We start from the raw sequence: 20,940 nt of genomic DNA, 5'->3' as shown, positions 1-20,940 counted from the left end.
GAGTGTTATCAGATCTAGGGGACACACTGGTTCTGGAAATTAAAGGAGTGTAAACTGCTTTCTTTATTAAACTTTCAACAATAATTTCACATGTAACAGTTTGTGTACGTGCATTTTCAATTCATTAATGTAATTGTTAGTTCATGTATTTATTTCTCTCAGTCTGTCTCTTTTCTAAAACCTGTAATTAATATAATTTTATTACTTTATTACTTTTTCTTAAAACATGCATCCGCTTCATCTTCTTAGAATTTAACTCTGTCTATTTCTCTGGGTGCTCCCCTGACATCATCAGTCACACACACCTTCCTCTCACACACACTTTTAAATATTCTAACCTCTTTCAGACGCCATGACTCGTCTCACACACACTGCCTTCTCTCTCTCAAACTTCCATTTTCCACTCACTCAGACAAATCATGCAGAGTCACTCAAATCAAATACTGACAGCATTCACACGGTTAAAATCACACAAAAAATACGCTTTCATACGAGTATTTTGGACATGCCTTCCATGATCAGAAAGAGCAAGTCAAAAGAAAAAGAAAAAGAAAACTGAAACCTCTCATCATCTCGCAGCTTCTCCCCACACACACATAACTGAAAATAAAACACACCAACATTTATGGCTCACGAAATATACATCTATCAAAATTCAGTCATTTCCTATGCATCCACACTAATATATTCAAACTGTATTTACACTCTCATAATAAGCAAAACCAACCTCTTATATACAGGCATTTAGCAAAAAGCTCTCAGTCCTCTCAAAATTGAAACCACCCTCTCTGCGTCACACTGCTGCTCATTTGCATTTACACACACATCCGTGCACATCCGGCTGTGCATTACTGACACAGAGACTGATCCTACTCATAGATCTCATATTTTATATTACAGACGTCTTTAATTACAACTGCACAGATTTTTTAGGCCTCTTCAACTCCTATGTAATTTCGATAATAGAACATAACGGCTCCAACCGATCAGTCCCAGACTTTTTGTGCTCAATTCACCAGGGCGGTCCCAGACTGTCCTGTCCAGATCTCTAAACCTAACTTAATTTGCCAGCATACCCAATAAGCGCAAGAATAGGGGACTTGAACCCCTAGCAATTTTGGAAGTTCCCCAGTTTTCCCGGCTTGTCGTGCCGTACTATCCCATTAGTCGCCGCTAGGTCAAGGATAAACGTCTTTATCCAGGAGGGAGCGTTACCTCCGAGAAAATGCGCTTCTTAACAGACGCCGCTGTCGTCCTAGACAAATTTAGAATAATTTGAAACAACAATCTACACCCAACACAGGATTAAGATTGAGGACAACCCTCAACAGTTTTAGAGATTCCCCAGTCCTCTTCGGATGTTGCCCGAAACTATCCCTAGTCATCGCTAGGTGAAGGATAAATTTCTCTATCCAGCAGGGAGCGTCACCTCCGAGAAAGTTCTTCAGGGTTGCATAACCAATGGGACTTGAACCCACACAATGACCAAATTCCCTATCATTCTAAGAGTTCACTTAGCAGTCCAACTGCTTTAATTCTCTTTTCATTCCTTTATTCTCATTACTCAGTACTGTCCCTTATACTTCATTATCATTACTTCAACCGGTAAACTTCATCAAAATTTCGCCAAAATTAAAAAACAGACATTCACCAGTAATTTTCAGTGAGTAGACTTTAATTTGACATGCCCAATGTGACACCTTTTGGAAAATTCAACAGGTATGTGCCTTACCTTTGTTTAAGCCGGCTTATGTCCACTCACTTCAGACCACTGACTCCTATCTGCCCATCCAATCACCACAGACCCTGGATCTCTCCATCTACACCAAAATTAATTCCCTCTCTTCACCGGAACGAGCCCCCAAATGTTAGGGTTCAGTATTGAGAGAAGAATCCATAAAAACCACAGATCCAGGCGTGTGCAATTAGACAGTATTTTAATAAACACATGTGTGAGTCCGACCGCTGTGCAGATTTCAGCGTCGAACTGAACTTACAATCATGAGACAAGGTTTTATATGGGTACAATAACAAAGCCCCCTCTTTACAAAAATAGACAATAGTACAGCTTACGTCAATCCAAACCACAAACTGTTCCATGAACCTTTAACATAGCTCTAAAGAACATTGTCTTCGGTCGGTACTTCCCCTCTTCGCTGTCGCTGCGTCTGGTGCACTTCCTCTAAGTACTTGGCACACTTCTGCATTTCTGCCCTACCAAAATAGATCTGTTATGGTGTGTATGTGTGTGTGTGTGCGTGCAAGGGCGCGTGCATGCTGTGTACTGCGTGACGTGTCATGACCTCTCACTATTGGTGTCTGTATGTATATGTCTCTCCCCTTAAATGCTCTCACATCAGCCCGTTACCCTTCTGACCTTTCACCAGAACAGAGGCTCATCCCTCCTATAATAACCTTACTGGAACTATATATTTAATCTGCTAAATATGACTGACTAAACACCCTACTCTTTGGCTTGCACTCACTCTGCTTTCGGTTTCACTTCTGCAAAACATGCTCTGCAGACGCGTTTCGTTTCCTGTCTCATTTTGGCACAGAGAGTATTTTCCTGTCTCTGCCCTCTACACAGAGATCATAAAAGCATTAATAACTTTTAAATTATAGATTCAACTCAACCCTTTAAAATGGTTCTTCTTTGGACCTGTAATAAAGACTAATATAATACCAATATATTTGAACATCTGAATGCATCTGAATGCAACATCACTATTAACATGAAATGTTAATGATGATTATAAAAATAGCAGCAAATAATAGCAGTAAAATATTTCTATTCCTCTCACCACCACCAGTAGGCAACGGGTGAAGTGTCTTGCCCAAGGACACAACGACCGAGACTGTCAGAGCTGGGGCACTGATAGTCTCTGACATTGCCAAAAACATCATTGACTGCCCTCTAACACCCCTGGATGTCATCGCCTGATCCTCCTGTCTCAGGAAAATTACGTCCATGTTTGCTATTTATTGCTGATGTCTGTACTATTTATATATATTTTTTCACTCCTGTACAGTTGGCATGGGGCAACCAAGATAATAAAGTACTATTCTATTCTATTCTATTCGATTCTAACAAAAGACAAATATTCATTTTTCTAAAAGCCCATTTGGGTTTTTGAGATCACTAGTTTGAAATCTTTTTTCTGAGTCAGTGTCATGTAGTGTGTCCCCTGATAATGACGTTATACTGCTGCAGTGAAAAGGATAAAACAAGAAGTGATTCAGTGCAGTTGGGAGGGACTTACAATCAGGCCACTGTTGGGTGATTCTCATCCTTAAATGTAACTCAGTTTGTGCACAGTTTAAGTGATGTATGGTAAAATCAAAAAGAGGATCATGATGAACTCTTCACAGGTTTCATATTTCACACTCACTGCCTACCTCGACAGCGGGGCTTTGAAATATTTATATTTCACAGTTGTTGTGTTTTTATATATTGTTATTGTTACTGCCAACGTCCTGCTGATTGTGGTTATCTGTGTGAACAGAAGCTTACATGAACCTATGTACATGTTTCTGTGCAGCCTGTTTGTGAATGAGCTGTATGGTAGTACAGGGCTGTTTCCGTTCCTCCTGCTTCAGATCCTCTCTGATGTTCACACTGTTTCTGCTCCTCTGTGCTTCCTGCAGATCTTCTGTCTGTACACATATGCAAATTTGCAGCTCAGTAACTTAGCCATCATGTCTTATGACAGATATCTTGCAATATGTTGTCCTCTTCATTATCACACACGTATGAGTTCTAGTAAGGTATCCATGCTCATTGCTCTAATGTGGCTGTCTCCTTTTCTTGCAATCAGTGTTGTAATTTATCTGAGTGCTCCTCTGCAGCTGTGTGGGAACATCATAAACAAAGTTTACTGTGATAACAACTCAATAGTTAAACTGGCCTGTTCTGACACCACAGCCAATAACGTCTATGGAGTACTTGGTGCTATTTTCATAACCATATCCTCTGTCTCTCTGATTCTCTACACCTACATGAGGATCCTGAAAGTCTGTTTTTCTGGATCCAAACAGACCCGACAGAAAGCCATCAGCACCTGCACGCCTCATCTCGCTTCTCTGCTCAACTTTTCATGCGGTTCCTTCTTTGATACTGCACAAAATAGATCCAACATGAACCACGTCCCAAATATGTTGCGTACTCTATTATCATTATACTGGCTCATATGCCCACCGCTCTTTAATCCTTTACTTTATGGACTAAATCTGACCAAAATCCGGATCATATGTAAAGGTCTAATCTTTGTAAAATGCCGATGCTTGATGTTGAAATTTAGACAGGGCAGTGCATTAGTAAAGAGGAAATGAGAGTAAGAGCGTTGTGGGCTGCTGGCTCATGCTCAATTTACCGTTGAGAGTTTATGAAAATAAAGCCATCTCTTATTATCACTTTATTTATCATAACGTACTATTAATTTATTGTTTAAATCCTTTGATCATTTGCTGTCATGTCAGCTACCATAAAGACGCCTGCATACAGACTGAATCTGAACAAAACTGAAACAAATGCAAACTTTAACCTGTAATTCTTTGCTAAAATATATATCGGTACTTTAGTCATTAAATATCATCCAGTTCATTTTCCCTGTGATCTCAGTTTTTAAATTTTTTTTTTTCTTTTCCTGAATTTTCTGAGTTTAAGACTTTGAAGTGTGTCACATCTTGTTTAAGAAATCACTGTGAACTTTGCTGAAACTGTTTCACTCTTTGATTGTTTTCAGTTCTGTTGCTCCTGATGATCATTTCATTTTGCTACTATTGTCAAACACAATGTTTGATTAATTATTTTTTATGAATAAAGTTTTGTTGTAACTATCGGCATGAAAGCAAAAGCAGAATTACATTTTACTTTCGATTTGTAGCTCAAATGCAATTATATTTAAAGCAGTATCATTGGTAAGCAGCTACTAGGCCTAATAATTTAAGTTTTATTCAGTCATCACAAATTACACATATTGCTCTTTAGTTTGAAGCCTAATCTTAAAAGTAGAGATAGTGTCTGTCTCCTGAATCCAAACTGGAAGCTGGTTCCACAGAAGAGGGGCCTGAAAACTGAAGGCTCTGCCTCCCATTCTACTTTTAAATACTCTACACTGAAAAAAATAATCAGTGGGACATAAAAAAAAAAAAAAACATGAAAAAAATATTGTAATCGGTTGCACAAAATTAAGTTATGTTTGGTTAACCTTAGTTTTTTATGTTATACCTGCACACATTTTTCTGGTAACATGAACATGACTTTTTTATGTTGTTGTTATGTTTTTCATTCCGGGCAAATATTTATAGAAACCACTTGTTTATCAGACATGAACTTTTTGTGTTAATTGTATTGGACTACTATGTGTTATATTGACAAGGTTATTTTATGGTAAGCTTATTTTATTTTATAACAAATTTCTAATATATAATATATAATCTAATATATAATTGAGTGTTCAATAAATAAAACTAAATTAAGGCTGATCTTACTGTATGTACTGTACACTTTCTCTTCAATCAAAGAAATAAGCAAAACATTTTTAAACAATGACCTGTATTTTTGAAAATACTACACAGTTGTAACAATGGACTTTCAATTCAGGCTTCCAAAATATACATGAGTCATATTTGTACAATGCATCTCTTGAAAAACATTCCACAACATTCCTCAAAGTTATCTGCTGTAACCTGGATACAACATTGTGGCCTTATGACATCACGCTTATGTAAAAAATAGTTTTTTAAATGTAAGAGCCATAAGGTAATATGGCAACAGGGGTGTAATTATTGAAATGACACAAAGAAGAGACTTAAAATAACATTATAACCCACAGGCACAAAACCAAGAGACCTAAACTGATTAGTATTGGCTTGCTTCTATCACTAAACATCACAATCACTAATACTAGACCATGCAATCTGTTTGTAGTGGTGCACCTTGGGAAAACAATTGCAAACTGGTGAAATTAGTGCAAGGCACCATTTCCATTGAGAAAAATGGACATTCAAAGTTTGATTTTTTTTTTCAAAAGAGCCATGGCTTGAAAAGTGAACACTGAACACTGCAGTAATAAAGGCCCCAAGTTGAAAAGTGCCAGAAAAATAAGTTTCACTATGTACTGCAACTTTACCAGTGCTGGCTTAAAAGAAAGGATGGTACATATTCGAAGAGGTAAACATGTTGTTCCCACATCATAACTGGAAAACTGTTCAACCGTAGTCTGGTCCTGAAAACCTGGGCCTTCTTTGAAAGGCTGTTCCTTATGAGCTCCATAAACAGTTTCTATAATACCTCCAAGGTATACTTTTCCAGTGGGTAGGTGAGGTTCAAAGTGTACATTAGTCCAAACAGCATTGCAGCTGCTAGGGTATAGTTATCCAAATCCTGCCAGACTCTCTGGCCTTCAAGGACTATCCCGATGTCCTCAGGGCTGCCATTGGTATCTCTTGACTTTATGATGTAAATTCCCATGGTTGTTTCCTTATTAGATCGTTGGATAATGGCTTCATCTGTGGCCTAGAAAATGCAGAATTCCAAAATTTAATTAAACAGAACACTGGTCAAAGAACATTATACCAAATCTTATTTTAATCTGTGTCACTATTCCAAAAATGTTAACATTAACACATTAGGTGAACAAAATGGATTCATTACAGCACGTGATTTGAGTCCTCAGAATGCTTAAAAAGGTAATGCATTTCTGAAGTGAAATCTCCATGCAAAGAAGCAGAATACTGCCAGAGCATAGAGAGGTGTTCAACTATGAACTCCACACATAGTTCTAATGCAGGTAAAAGAAAAAAAAAAACCCATGGTAAATTGTGAAAATCCCAGGTGATTTTCAACATAGTCCTGGCATAGAGTGACAAGCAGCATTTTGTTAAAATTATTATTTTCCCTAAAGTGTATACACAAATTATTTTTTTTTACCTGGGCCGTGGGCTCCAGAATGTTCTGAAGTCTTCTTCCTATTTGTCCTCCTCGCCTTTTGAAGACCTTTATTAGTTTGTCAGATAGCACATCTATCTGCGAGAGTAATCTGGACTGCAGTGGCATGGTGGTAATGCACTTAAACTCTGCATTTATCTAAAAGGAGAAGTTGTCACATAAAAATGCTGTCAAAATCTCAGATCTCACAAGGTTACATCCACACAAAGTTGTTATTTTTGTCATATTACTATTTATTAGCTATGGGTCCCATGTTGCTGAGCAGTTCCATAGTTGCTCTTACTTCCATACCACCCAAAGCCTGTTTGCAACCACAGCAGTTGCCTCCTTCTGGCCATTTTGCAGTTCTGCCAAATGACCCAGAAACTACATCTATTAGTGTCATATACACATCAAGGTCTTTCATTAATACTTAGTTAAATTAGTTAATTTGACCTTTCCAGAAAATTTACCTTACAGAATGTGAGCTAACATATGCAAATCTTCACTAGTAAATAAAATAATGTTATTAAAACCTTAACTGTAACACCTCTACGTAACAGCGCTAGAGAATTGTTCTGAAGCAACACCAATCTGCCCTTCAGCAGGGATAAGCACCATATATCGATACAGAAAAAAATAAATTTAACATATTTATATTGTCTTTTTTTTTTTTTTTATCTCTTTAAGCCCTCCTCTCAGTCTCTCTATAAATCAGTTAAAATAATTTGTTGGGTTTTTGTGTGTCTTTAACATGTTATCAGTACATTACATTCACTGCCCCAGAACATGAAATAAAGCCCCACGTCATGCACTTCCTCTCCTAATGAGTACTGCAGGTGTCATGCCCTAAATAAACCGACTTTAGTGAAGACCCCCCCCACCCCCGAACACACACACACACACACACACACAGAGCCCACCCCATGGCAAACTAGCTTGTTTAACTGTTTAACTAAAACATTTTAGGTACAACCAGTTAACTAAATGGACACAAGTTTGTTAGTCTGTATTCACTGAGAAAAAACAAGCGAATGTGACTGAGTAGTAATAAGGTGGCACTAGTTCAAAATGGCGGCCAACCAAACCGGTCAGGTCCTGGGGTTATGCGAGTTCATGTGTGGAAACACACAGGGCGTCGGTGGGGTCATATGAGTTCATGTGTTTTTAACTTAATTTAAACAAACCATAAGGTTTTTAATTAAACTATTTTTTGTCACTTTGGTGTGTCTCAACATTCATTTATGCAAACATATGTGTCCTTAAGAGCAGTTCTTTGTTTTTGCGTGTAGGGGTGGAAGCTGCTTTGCTTCACGGTGCTCCACAAAGCCCGAATGCTTTTTATTTACATCTAGTCAAAAGTGTTGGTAATAGTGTTTTAATCACACTAATTTTGTGATTCTGACAATGTCTCAGCAGGCAGTGATGCAAGTATTTTATTTTATAAACCACTCAAATGGGAATTTCTTCTGAATGGACAATGTCAGCCTGTTCACAAGTCTTTCATTTAATCAAACCACTAGTTTTAATTTAACTAGTTTTTACGCATCTACTGGGGTTTCTTTCACTGGTTGATGCGATCATTTTATTTACAAATCGAGATTTTGGAATGTTGATCCAAAAGGGAGATGGAGCCAGCTAGTTTTTTTCAACACCGTAAATGGTCACAAATAACATACAGTCCTTTAGAAAATAAATGCTATAAGCAGGCAGTATCACTCTTTCAAACTAATTGTGTTTTAATCACACTCATTTTGTGATTCTGACAATGTCTCCTCATGCAGTGATCCATGCCTTTTATTTTAAAAACGGCATAAACGGGAATTTCTTCTGTACGGGTAATTTCAGCTTGTTCACAAGCGTTTCATTTAATCAAACCACTAGTTTTAATCTAACTAGTTTTACGCATGTACTGGGGTTTCTTTCACGGGTTGATGCGATCATCTTATTTAAAAATCGGGATTTCGGAATGTTGAACTAAAAGGGAGACAGAGCCAGCTAGTTTTTAACACAGTAAATGGTCACAAATAAGATTCAGCCCCTTTAGAAAATAAATGCTATAGGCCTACTTCTAAAACACGTTGCACATGATGTCACCTTTCCCCCCAAAGCAGCCAGTATCGCTCTTTTCAAACTAATCCTGTTTTAATCACACTCATTTTATGATTCTGATGTCACAGCATGCGGCGATGCATGCCTTTTATTTTAAAAATGGATCAAACGGGCATTTCTTCCGTAAGGGGTTTCATGGTTTCATGGTTTCAGAGTAGTTTTTAACACAACAGATGGTTGCAAATAACATTCAGCCCTTTAGAAAATAAACGCTGCAGTGATACTTCTAAACCAGTCGCACAGACCCGCTCCTTCTTTTCAACAGCCGATTAATTGTTTGAAATTGTTCAGGATTGCAAAAGCCCACTGCTGGTATCATGTAATTGTGATTCCTTCGGAAAAGGTAAAAGCCGACAGGTGTACCAGGCGAGCCGGGACCCCGCCTATTGTTTAAAGTGGCTAGTATCAGCTCTTTCTGTAAATCCTTAGGAATAGGTAAAAGCCCCAGGTGTAGCAGTCGGGCGGGAACCCCGCCTATTGTCTGAAGTATCGGCTCGTTTGTAATTCCTTGAGAAGACAAAAGCCCTAAAGGGTCTCATTTAAATTGATTCGAGACATACCTTCTTTTTGGAAACACCCATCCTATATAAAACACGCTCAGAGTCCGAAACCCTTAGCCATTTACCCATCAAGATCCGCTGCGGAGCACACCATTTTCTTTGCGATCATCAAAACTAACATCGTTCTTCATAACATGGACATCGTAAACGGTAAGTAAAACAAAACCTATTATTGTATTTTAAAAAGGTGTTATGTTAACATATTATAGGATATTTAAACATTTTTTCCTAAAACAAAAGCTTAATTTTTAGGAGTTCGGGAGAACGGCACAGGACCCTTTTCTTTAGAAACGGGCGCTTTTACAGCTGGAACTAGTTCTCTAACAGGCACAAGGTGTGTACAGAATTACGCGATTTTTAAACGTATGTATGTTTTAAAGTTGCGATTGTTTTAAATTATGTAATAACAATGTTTTTCTTTGATTTGTTCCAGGGTTAACAAACTGAGCAGGAAAACATTCAGACGCCCTGACCACAGAGCCCAACCTTACATCAGGTGTGTATACAACAGGATTTTTTTTTTTTTTTTTAAAGGGGTTTAAACAATTACAAATGTTCTAAAACCGACCGTTTTACACATGCAGAGCCACGCCAGAGAACGGTATGTGTGGAGAACCAGGGCCGAATAACGCACACTACAAGGTAAGCATAGGTATATATAAATTAGATAAAAAGAGATAGAGAGGGAGACACACTTATTCTGTTTGAAATGGGTAGAGACATGTATAAATGTTTTAACACATGTCTATCTTCACAGACTGCAAAACAGTACCCCTCCTCATAATGATCAGGACACCGAACGATCCCAAACGTTTTTGGAATGTTTAAGCAGTATCGACCTCCCAGAACAACAAAAACCCGGAGCTTCGTGCAACAGTGGAGTCAGAACCGATCTTCATCACCGGACCTACAACAACACCGAGTGACTGGCTGCCTCGTGATTTCTCTGATGTTTTTGACTACAGTATATCAGATTTCGATCTAGTTCATATACCCACCACCCCAGAATGTGCCAGAAATAGCAACGATTCACACATAGATTTTGAAGAAAACGGCACAACAGACTCTCAAATATCAGCGGCGTATGATGCTTACATGAAGGTTCCAGACGCCCAGCCTGCTGAACAGAGTCATACAGCTTCAATAGTTGATAAATTATGTTTGATTGAAGCTAGCCTCAGACAATACCACCAAGAGGCACAGATACAAAGGCAAGAGTTTACCAACTTCATAAACAAAGTGTGTAGTACATTAGACACCATCTGCAGCAAAATTTCAAGTCCCTGACTTTTAAAATCCAGACCATGGACCCTCCAAATAAATTATTTAAACATAATAACGGAACCTCCACTCCTGTTAGATGTTTTGACTTAGAGACTTTTATGCAGTGGGCTGAAGAAACAGATAACAAATTAGACGCTATTATCGCTAGACTTAATAGTGTGCCTGCATCAGCCTCATCTGATACACATCCTTGTCAGACTGTTCCTACGCCTGCTATTGCTGCTGGGGCTATTGTTGTTAACAATGCAGATTGTACACCCGCTGTTGCTCGGTCCGCTGTTGTTACTGATGCTAACCGTATTGCTGTTGCTGCTGTTGCTATTGAGCCTGTTACCACATCTACTAATACTTCTGTTACACATGCGTGTCCGGGCGCCGCTGCTGATGGTGCAACACCACACACCCCCTCAATCATTGCAAATTTCTCACAACCAGATACTGCAGTAATCGAGCCTGTTGTGCAGTCAGGGTCTGGCAGGCGCTCTCAGCCAGACATTAGAGAGATACCTAATTTTAATGCTCGTGAATTGCATGAGCGCATTGATTTTAGGGGTATAAGTCTCGATCACCCAGAACAAGTGCCTGCGCGAGTGCTTAGCCAATGTGATAGACAGAGCTGTAGCTGGATCTCAACAGGGCAGCGTTCTAAACGTGGTCCTGCGTGGCCCCTCGCTGGCTTCAGATGTTCAGGCTGTTTTAAACGCTGATGATCGGTATGATCCGGATCTGTTTCTCGATCAAATTGCACAAGTTATGCAGATGTAGCCGGATGGGCTACACGCCTTTCTTTTCTCTCTCGCTCACTCTACTGCTCTCTCCTGCGCTCGCTCTCTCCTGCGCTCGCTCTCGCTGCGCAACTACGCTAATTAGGAACCCACCTGTATATTGATTACAGGGTGGTGTTTACCTGTATAAAGGGAAGCCGGTTTTTCTTGTTGGATCATTCCTCCCGAGCTTCTGGTGCGACACAGCAGTAAATGCTGGCCTATCGGTTAATTTTACGATCGGATCGTGTGGCCGCTACAGGTAGGCCTCCTTCTGACCTCTGATTTTTCTCAAAGTCGGTAACTAGTAGTCATATTTTTGCGGCCCGCTACAGCGCAGCTGTTTCTTTTTTTTACTCCAGCCCAGTGGCGTGTCTAGAAAATTTTTGTTGGGGGGGCCAGGTAGGGGCACAGATTTGGAGAAGGGTGGCAGATGTAATTGGCAGATAATGTTAAAAAAAAAATTCTACCAACAGTTAACCATCATTCAATAACCCTGTAAACCTAATAACTGAATTTGCTTTTGACTCTTATTAGAATGAGGTTTTAACCACTACGGTGCAAAGTTTTTAGATACTGCGTTGATGAAGTACAAGAGATACAATCAGTGCTTTGTCAGTGTTTACGCAGCACTGAAGGACAGCAATATTTGCATAGTATTTTTACTGACATATAGTGCACATATGTTTTGGGCAAAAACATTTTTGAATATTAAAATACAAACATTTTTAACATACAATTGGCAAATTAGCCAATGCAAAACTTTATCTGCCTATTAAAAAAAGAAGATAATCTTCTTACAAACTGGTGTTTGATTTTGAAACAGGAAAAAAGTGGGGAAACAAATGAAAAGACTAACATTTGAATGAAACCTGAAAGCAAGTAAATACTTTCTATGCTGCCTTATGGTAAACTTTGGTAATATTGATGTATAAAGAACAACACTGGCTGATGATGAAATACAGTCAGCTGGCATGGTGACACTGCCAGTATTAACCTGCAGGGCTGAACTGGGACAAAAAAATTGGGCATTTTGACCAGAGACCGGCCCACCAGGTATTAAAGCCATAAAGCCTTTGAATGAAAACGAACGCTGTTGTGACAGTGATGTACACGGTCTTGTTGGTATATGTATGATTTCTATCAATTTTACGTCAGATAAAAACTCTAATAAAAGCTAGATATTTTAAATGAGAATAAGAAAGAAAAGTATTTCTTTGTGACCCCCTTTCCCTGTTAATGCCCGACCTGGCCCCCTGGCATAACTTTGCTAGATCCGCCCCTGCACAGTTACCAGCTGTCAGCTACTTAGAAAAGGATCCTGGTGTTATTTGTCTCTCAGAAACAGTTCATAACTTCCCTTCAACTCATCCATGTCACCTAAAAGGTAAACCTGTTTCTCCATCACCTGTTCAGCTCTGATGATTCAGTAAGGACATCTCCTGGTTTCATCTTCATGTTTCCCTCTCACCACATATACAAACCGACATCATGACCAGTAGCTTTTACAGCTGTGGCTCCAGCAAACATCAGCTGATACTAGAAATTAATATTAAATAAATTCTAACAACAGCTGATCAAGCTTAAAGGTGCTGCTGTTGTTTAGCGCAACACCCGCTGGTTTCCTCTTTCTGGCGCAAAGTGGGCGATAAACAAACATGAGAAAAGCCGATCAGCTGATCATTGATCAGTTTCATGATTGAAGTAGCAACAGGAGAGAGAGGGGAGAGAATGAGAGAAGAAGAGGCAGCTGTGCAGGAGAGACACAGAATAACTCCAGCTTTGTGTCTTTTTCATTCTAGCTTAAGTACAGGACAAACTGCGTCTCTTCTCAGCTCAATACAAAACCTGTAATATTTTCTCTGAATGAGGGACCATTCCATTTTTAAGGAGCCGTTGGCAACTCTACTAACCTTATGAATAAAATAAAGTTCACCATCAGCAACATCACAGCACCCACCCAGCTGTACAGAAACTCCGTCATGCTAGCTAGTACGCGGTACGAGTTATTGTAACTGACTGTAAAAAGTCAGCACAAGGAAAATAAACTCCACCTAAACTTGGTTTATATCTGACCCAGATAGACTGCAGGTCATAACTTCTTACCTGAAGTTTAGTTCACCTGACGCTCGGACCAGCAGCTGCCTCGGGTCTCTCCTCCTCCTGCCTACCCTTCCCTCATCCACCTGCTAGCCGCCGTGGAAGCTCCGCCATGCTCGATGGCCAGTTTAACATAGCTGGCTATGTTAAACTGTTAATCTTTCGCCGAAAAACTGTTTTCTGTGGTGCTGTCTTTCGTGCTTGGCTCTCCTACCTTTGCTAACATTATGCTCATAGCGCAGAAGCCGATGCTGCATTCACTTACATTCGGATATGTGAGCTTCACTGTGAAAACATAATCGTACATTTGATATTTCATTGGATTTTATTGTTTTGGCTTCGGGGTGGCACCTGGGGTGGCCAGTCTGGTTGGGGGGGGTGGCCTGTGCCCCCCCAGGCCACCCCGCTGGACACGCCACAGCTCCAGCCGTGGTGGAGAGACGCGTGAGTTGCGTCCACCGTGCAGTACAGCGCCTCCAGTCTTGGGGTAAGCCGCTTATATTATAGCTGCTAGTATTTTTAAAGTAGAGAAGATTAAGGTTATCTTTGCCCTTTTTTTTTGTTTGTAGGATTTGATTGCTGCCGCACCCTCTCAGGGATCAACTGCCTGATTTTAAGCGAAGAGTTGAGACGCCTGCCTAGCTGCTGTCTTGTCTTGCCTTGTTTTATCTCGTGTTCTGATCTGTTGGTTGTCCAGTTTTGTTCCTGCTGCTTGTCTCGCCTCGCCCCTGGGGGCTTTGGGTCTCACGCTAAGCCCCTTTTGGACTATCGTTTCACTCCAGCTTTCACGGCGGGTCGGGGCGATCCTCAGCTGCATATTGGGCTGGTGTTACAAAACTGGTACTGCCTCTCCCTTTTCTCCCAGTTGTGGAGAGCTGCGCGAGACTGAGTGGGGCTACGGACAATCGGAACCAGCACCAGCTGTGGGCTGGCTCGCAGAGTACAAGTACTTCTAATCTGTGCTCTGTGGTGTGTATGTGGGTGTGTTTTATTGCAGATCTCCATTTTTCTTTTAATTTCTTTTTTTAGTATATAGAGAGCCTGTTTTATGTCCCATGTTTTTATCCTTTTAATGTGTATGTCTTGTGTTTTTATTTCAGCGAACTGAGGATCAACCAGCGGCCGTGGGACCATAGGTGGCGGGTCGTTTTCCACACTACTTTTGTTGTTTCAGCACCAGGTGAATAGACTATAGTAGGTTTTTTTGTGTGGTTTTCTTTTGGTCCACCGCTGCTGGTAAGTCCCAGTTGTGTCTTTATTTTTATTGTAATTTGGGACACCGTTTTAGACATTCAGTGCGCTCTCAGTGTTTTGTTTTTACTTTACATTAATAAATAAAATTGTGTTAATATTTGAGTCGGCCTCAGTGTGCATCCCTGAACCTGTGCAAATGTTGTTTTAATTACATTTCATTTTTAAAGTTCATATTTCCTGGGGGCTAGAATTCCCCCTCAGGTGGCGTTGTCATTTTATTATTTCTTTTATAACCCCGCCGACCACTTGGTCACACAAAGTAATGATGAATCTATCAGTGATGATGAATTAGAGTTTATTGTCACGGTAGCTCAGAACAGTAGTGGCGGGGCTCGCTTAAGACTGGCGCACATCCCTTATGATGAGATTCTCTCAAAGAAAGGCAGACATTTATACACACCAAACAACACACACAACAATTTGTGCTTCTCCCTTTGCATAGCACATTCATTAAACTCAACATCCTCTGAGCTTGAAAAACTTGCTACAGCTAAACAGATGCATGCTGAAGTAGGTCTATGCGACACACAGCAAGTATCCTTCTCTGATGTCAGCAAATTTGAGAAGCACTTCAACATTAAGATTGTAATCTATTACCACACAGAAGGGCGTAAACGCCTGGAATGTTTTTTCACACATGAAGAGCCAAACACAAACATGTTGATGTATCTCCATAATCAACAGTACCACCTGATTTTAAACCCGCCCACTTTTTTGGGGGCTTCCTATGTGTGTAATTTCTGTTACAGTACATATAATACACCATTACACCACAGCTGTAAACATAGATGTAACACTTGTTACACACTCTGTCAACACCACAGGGGTCCCACAGTGAAATGCAGCAACTGTAACCGCATCTGCAAGTCACAACACTGTTACCAGCAACACAAATTATCAGAATTAAAACACAACACGATTCCCTGTGATAATATGAAGCATTGCATGCACTGCGGCAACACATATATAGAATCCAAGAAATTGCCACACAAATGTGCACAGCCTAGATGCGAGCACTGCCGTGAACCTAAGTTAGCAGGAGACTCCGACCATCAGTGTTTCATACAGCCTGTTGAAAAAGAGAAGCCTGGCGATAAATACATTTTATATGATTTTGAGATGAGGTACCACAACGGTAAACACGAGGCTAACTTTGTGTGTGCGTCTGATCTGCAGGGCAATAAGTTCACATTTAATACATTAAAGTGTGTGGAGGCGTTTGTGCAGCATTACAGACGCCCAAGGTTTCGTGGGTACACTTTCATAGCACATAATGCATCTGGGTTTGATAATTACATACTCCTGGAGTACTTTGTCAGACAGAGCATAACACCTAGTGTCATAATGAGCGGTAGCCGTGTGATTTTGATGCATGACCGGGACTATGACCAGCGGTGGATTGATTCGTTGAGCTTTTTGCCCATGGGCCTTGCCAAAATACCCTCTGCTTTAGGTTTTCAAGACCTGCAGAAGGGCCATTTCCCACACAGGTTTAATACGAGGGATAATGAGCATTATGTGGGCCCGTACCCAGACCCCTCCTTCTACGGCTATGAGCACATGTCTGAAAGCGATAAGGTGCGATTCATGGAATGGTACCAGGTTGCCTCACAGAATCCCTTTGATTTTCAGGCTGAACTCAGGCGCTACTGTGTTAATGATGTTGATGTCCTGCGTAAAGCATGCAGCATATATCGTGACACGCTACTGGGTTGTACACAAGTTGATCCATTCACGTATACCACCTTGGCTGCATTTAGTATGGGTGTGTATAAAACGCTGTTTCTGCCTAGAGACATGCTCGCTCTCACGTATGATGGGGCATACGTTGAGCAGAATAAGACGTTTTCTAAGGTCTCTATCGAATGGCTTCAATACGTGTCCCACACCACCAACACAGTGGTAAAACATGCTCTCAGAGGAGGCGAACAGAGGGTTGGGCCGTATTTTGTGGACTGTTTTGACCCCACAAGTAATACAGCTTATGAATTTTCAGGATGTTTTCACCACGGCTGTGTTAAATGTTACCCCGAGAGTGAAGTTAATCCTGTCAGCAAAGCATCCTATGGACTGCTGCATCGCATGTTTTGTGACAAAGTGGATGCAGAGAGATCACAACACAGTTTGAGCGTAATAGTGATGTGGGAATGTGAATGGGCTGCCTTGAAGCAGACAGACCCCACAGTTGTGGCTTTCATGCACACAGACAGAACGCCTGAATCCCCGAGACGCCCTTTTTGGCGGTCGCACAAATGCTCTAAAGCTGTACCACAAGACTGCAGGTGATGAAAAAATATTTTACTACGACTTCACCAGTCTCTATCCCACAGTGCAGTCTAAAAAAGACTATTCTGTAGGACACCCTCAAGTCATTTACACCAACTTCGACAAGCTAGAAAATTATTTCGGCTTTGTTAAATGCACAGTGCTCCCACCTAAGGGTCTTTTTCACCCCATCCTTCCCTACAGGTGCCACAGCAAACTGATGTTTCCACTCTGCAGCATGTGTGCTGAAGACCAGAACCAGCACACTGCATGCGGGCACAGTGACAGCGAACGGGTGTTGAAAGGCACTTGGGTCTCATTTGAGCTTGAAAAAGCTGTTGAGAAGGGATACAGGGTTCTTACTATTGATGAGGTGTGGCATCTCCCCAATAAGACCAACACATTGTTTAAAGACTATGTGAATGCCTTTCTAAAACTAAAACAGGAGGCCTCGGGGTATCCAGAACATGTGAAAACACATGAGGAACAGCAGAAGTACATAGACGAGTATTATGAGAAGGAGGGAATAATGCTAGATCCATCCAAGATTTGTGTAAATAAAGCTGTTCGTAACTGTAACAAGCTGTTGCTAAACTCGTTATGGGGTCGTTTCAGCATGAGGTCAAACATGGCGTCATCTGAATTCATTACAGACCCTTCCAGATTTAGCCAGCTAATGTTTAGCGACCAGTACGATGTGCGTCAGTTTTGTTTCATCTCTGACGACCTCGCAATGGTGCAGTGGCGCCACGCTGATGGTAGAGCATCCCGTGTGAAGGACATTAATGTCTTTGTCGGGGCCATGACCACTGCACACGCCAGACTCATGCTGTATGATTTGTTAGACAACTTGCAGCAGCGCATGCTGTATTGTGACACGGACAGTGTCATTTTCACGGCACGCCCTGGCGATTGGATGCCTCCTCTAGGCCCTTTTCTGGGGGATCTCACAAGCGAATTAGATTCTGGAGAGGGTGGTGTGGAGGATTACATAGTAGAATTTGTTTCCGGTGGGCCAAAATGCTACGCGTATCACACATCGCTGGGCAAGACCCAGGTCAAATGTAAAGGCGTGACACTGAATGCATTAAACTCGAAAGTTGTCACCCACGACTCCTTGAAAGGTTTAGTCCACAAGTTTGTAGCCAATCAGACATCAGACACACAGCTAGTTGCTGTGTCTGATAGCATCAGACATGATAAAAAGAAGCTTCATTTGAAGAATGAAACCATTGTGAGAAAAGTTAAAGTTGTTTACAATAAGCGCCGTGTGCTCCCAGACTTCACAACCCTACCTTATGGATTTTAAATTAGATCAGGGGTTTGACGCCTGGTTGCAGCACCCATTCAGCATGGTGGTCAGCGGTCCCAGTAACTGTGGCAAGACTTTTTTTGTTAAAAGCGTCATTGAAAATTCTTCCAGGATTATATCACACAGCATTGACAACATTGTGTATATATACTCATGCTGGCAGCCTTTATATGACCAGCTTCTTAAGATAAGAGACATAAACTTTGTTAACGGTATACCCGAATCTCTTGCTGATGACACCCTTCTGCCTACAGACAAGAACAACTTGTTAATTATAGACGATGTAATGAACGATGCCGCTAACAATTTAGAAGTACAAAATGTGTTCACAAAGTATGTGCATCATAGGAATTTGAGTTGTATATATCTAGTTCAGAATTTGTTTATTCAAGGAAAATCCAGTAGAACCATTTCCTTGAACACTATTGTTTAAAAATCCGAGAGATAAATATCAGGTTATGCTTTTAGGTAGGCAAATGTTTCCTGGTAACACTAAATATTTTATAGAAGTGTTTAATGATGCCACATCCACAACATACGGGTATCTTTTAATAGACTATAAAGCTAAGACACCGGACCATTTAAGACTCAGAACAAATTTACTATCAGACGGTCCAGTTGTTTACATTCCAAAACAAAAATCAGCAAAGAGGTGAAAGGATGTCATCACGCCTGCGGAGGAATCTGTCTCTTTTGGAGATGATATACAAGGCTCCCCCTACTCTACGCAGAGTCATTATTAGTAATTCAAACTTGGATTTCATCAATGCGTTGTGTGAGATAGCCTTTAACGTATTGCATGGTAACATTCCACTGACCAATCAGCAGTACAAACAGCTAAAAAAGAAAAAAACAATAATCAGACTGATTGCTGACAAAAAGATCAAAACTTTGAAAAAGAGAAAGACAATCAACCAATCTGGAGGGTTTTTACTGCCGTTATTAGGGGCTGCAATCCCTTTCATAACCAGTCTGATAGCAAACAGGTGAAAATGGAACATGTGCAAAAGATGTTTTTGGTGCCCCAACACCAGTTGGACTTAATAAAGCAACAGCAGCAGCAGCAGCACACAGGCAGCATCAGACAACAGGCTCAGAACGAGTTGGACAAGGAGATGTTACAAGTGTTACAAGATTCTGACATAGATGTGTATGAGAAGGCTAAAAAATATGGCGATATTCTCCAAAGATACCTTACGCTTGTGAGACAAGGTGCCCGTGAAAAGAATGTATTGTCTTTATCACTACCCGAACAATTTAACAGGGATGTGCAACCCCAGTCGGTGGACACATCGGCTGTTCATGGTGATGCAGGGGTGAGGGATCTTGTTGCGGAGAATGTTTTAACACACATACCTAAAAGGAGTAGGAGGAATGCAGAAGTTATTCTATCAGCGGTGAGCCGTTCGCCAGACTTGATCTCTTACAATGGCAAAGGCGAAATTGTTGTTGATAAACACACCATCCCTGGTTCACACATTTATGATCTGATTAAAGCCGTCACAACCACACACACACCTTCTGAGGGTTTGAGACCCATCGGATGGTCAGAGTTTTTAAAAGCTCTCTGATTTAAACATACCGTTATCAGCCATATCTAACACAGGCATACGTAAGACCATTGCCATGTATAAAACCGATCACACGTTGCCTGAAGACCCTGGTTTTTTAAAACACACACCAAAAAAGAACACCCCTGGCGGACCGCTGCGACATAGTGCATTAAAAAAAAAAAAAAAGAATAAAAAAAACAAATTAAAGGGGGGTCCTGTAGAGCGGTTGGATTTTTGAATTCAGCTGAAATTGTTTTTCTGCTAAAAATATTTACTGTTTGGTGTTTTTCTACTGTAAAGTTTTTTTTCACTTATTGCTGCTAAATTGTTTTGTTTTGTTTTATTTTATTTTATTACTGTTAAATATTTTATGTCTTTTATTACTGGTTAATGTTTGATTTCTTTTATTTTTGTTTAAACAAAGTATGTTGTGAATCTATATATATGCGATTTGATAATAAATACCATTGACTCGATTAAATCATGCTCTCATGTAGTTTTTATTATTCTCATTAGCACATGTCAGTATCCACGTTGCACACACACATAATCACTGCATACAGCAACAGGCTGTATGTTGTTGACAAATCGACACACCATAGCATCATTACAAATTAAATCAGACCCATACATGTTAAGCAAGTGTGCATAAGATACACCATTTTGCATATGATATAAAAAAAAATACACAATGTTGACCGCATGTGATGGAGAAGTCGTTCTGCACTTGTTTTCCTGAATATAAAACAGTGGAACAGTTTTTTAGAAGAAACATCTTTATTGGTGGGGGAAAACTGTCTAACGA

General features: G+C 40.4%; 1 protein-coding gene across 1 annotated transcript; it reads left to right on the top strand.

Annotated features, from left to right (window-relative positions):
• Nucleotides 1-3,354: 3,354 nt before the first annotated feature.
• On the top strand, nucleotides 3,355-4,332 carry LOC116318429 (olfactory receptor 142-like). Its single transcript, XM_031737433.2, has one exon. It carries the CDS (start codon nucleotides 3,355-3,357, stop codon nucleotides 4,330-4,332), a length of 978 nt encoding a protein of 325 aa, XP_031593293.1.
• Nucleotides 4,333-20,940: the final 16,608 nt, after the last annotated feature.

The sequence above is a fragment of the Oreochromis aureus genome, linkage group 14 (assembly GCF_013358895.1).
Source record: "Oreochromis aureus strain Israel breed Guangdong linkage group 14, ZZ_aureus, whole genome shotgun sequence".
Classification (NCBI taxonomy): domain Eukaryota; kingdom Metazoa; phylum Chordata; class Actinopteri; order Cichliformes; family Cichlidae; genus Oreochromis; species Oreochromis aureus.
The sequence above is the reverse complement of the archived record's forward strand: the minus strand, read 5'-3'. Positions and strand labels throughout refer to the sequence as shown.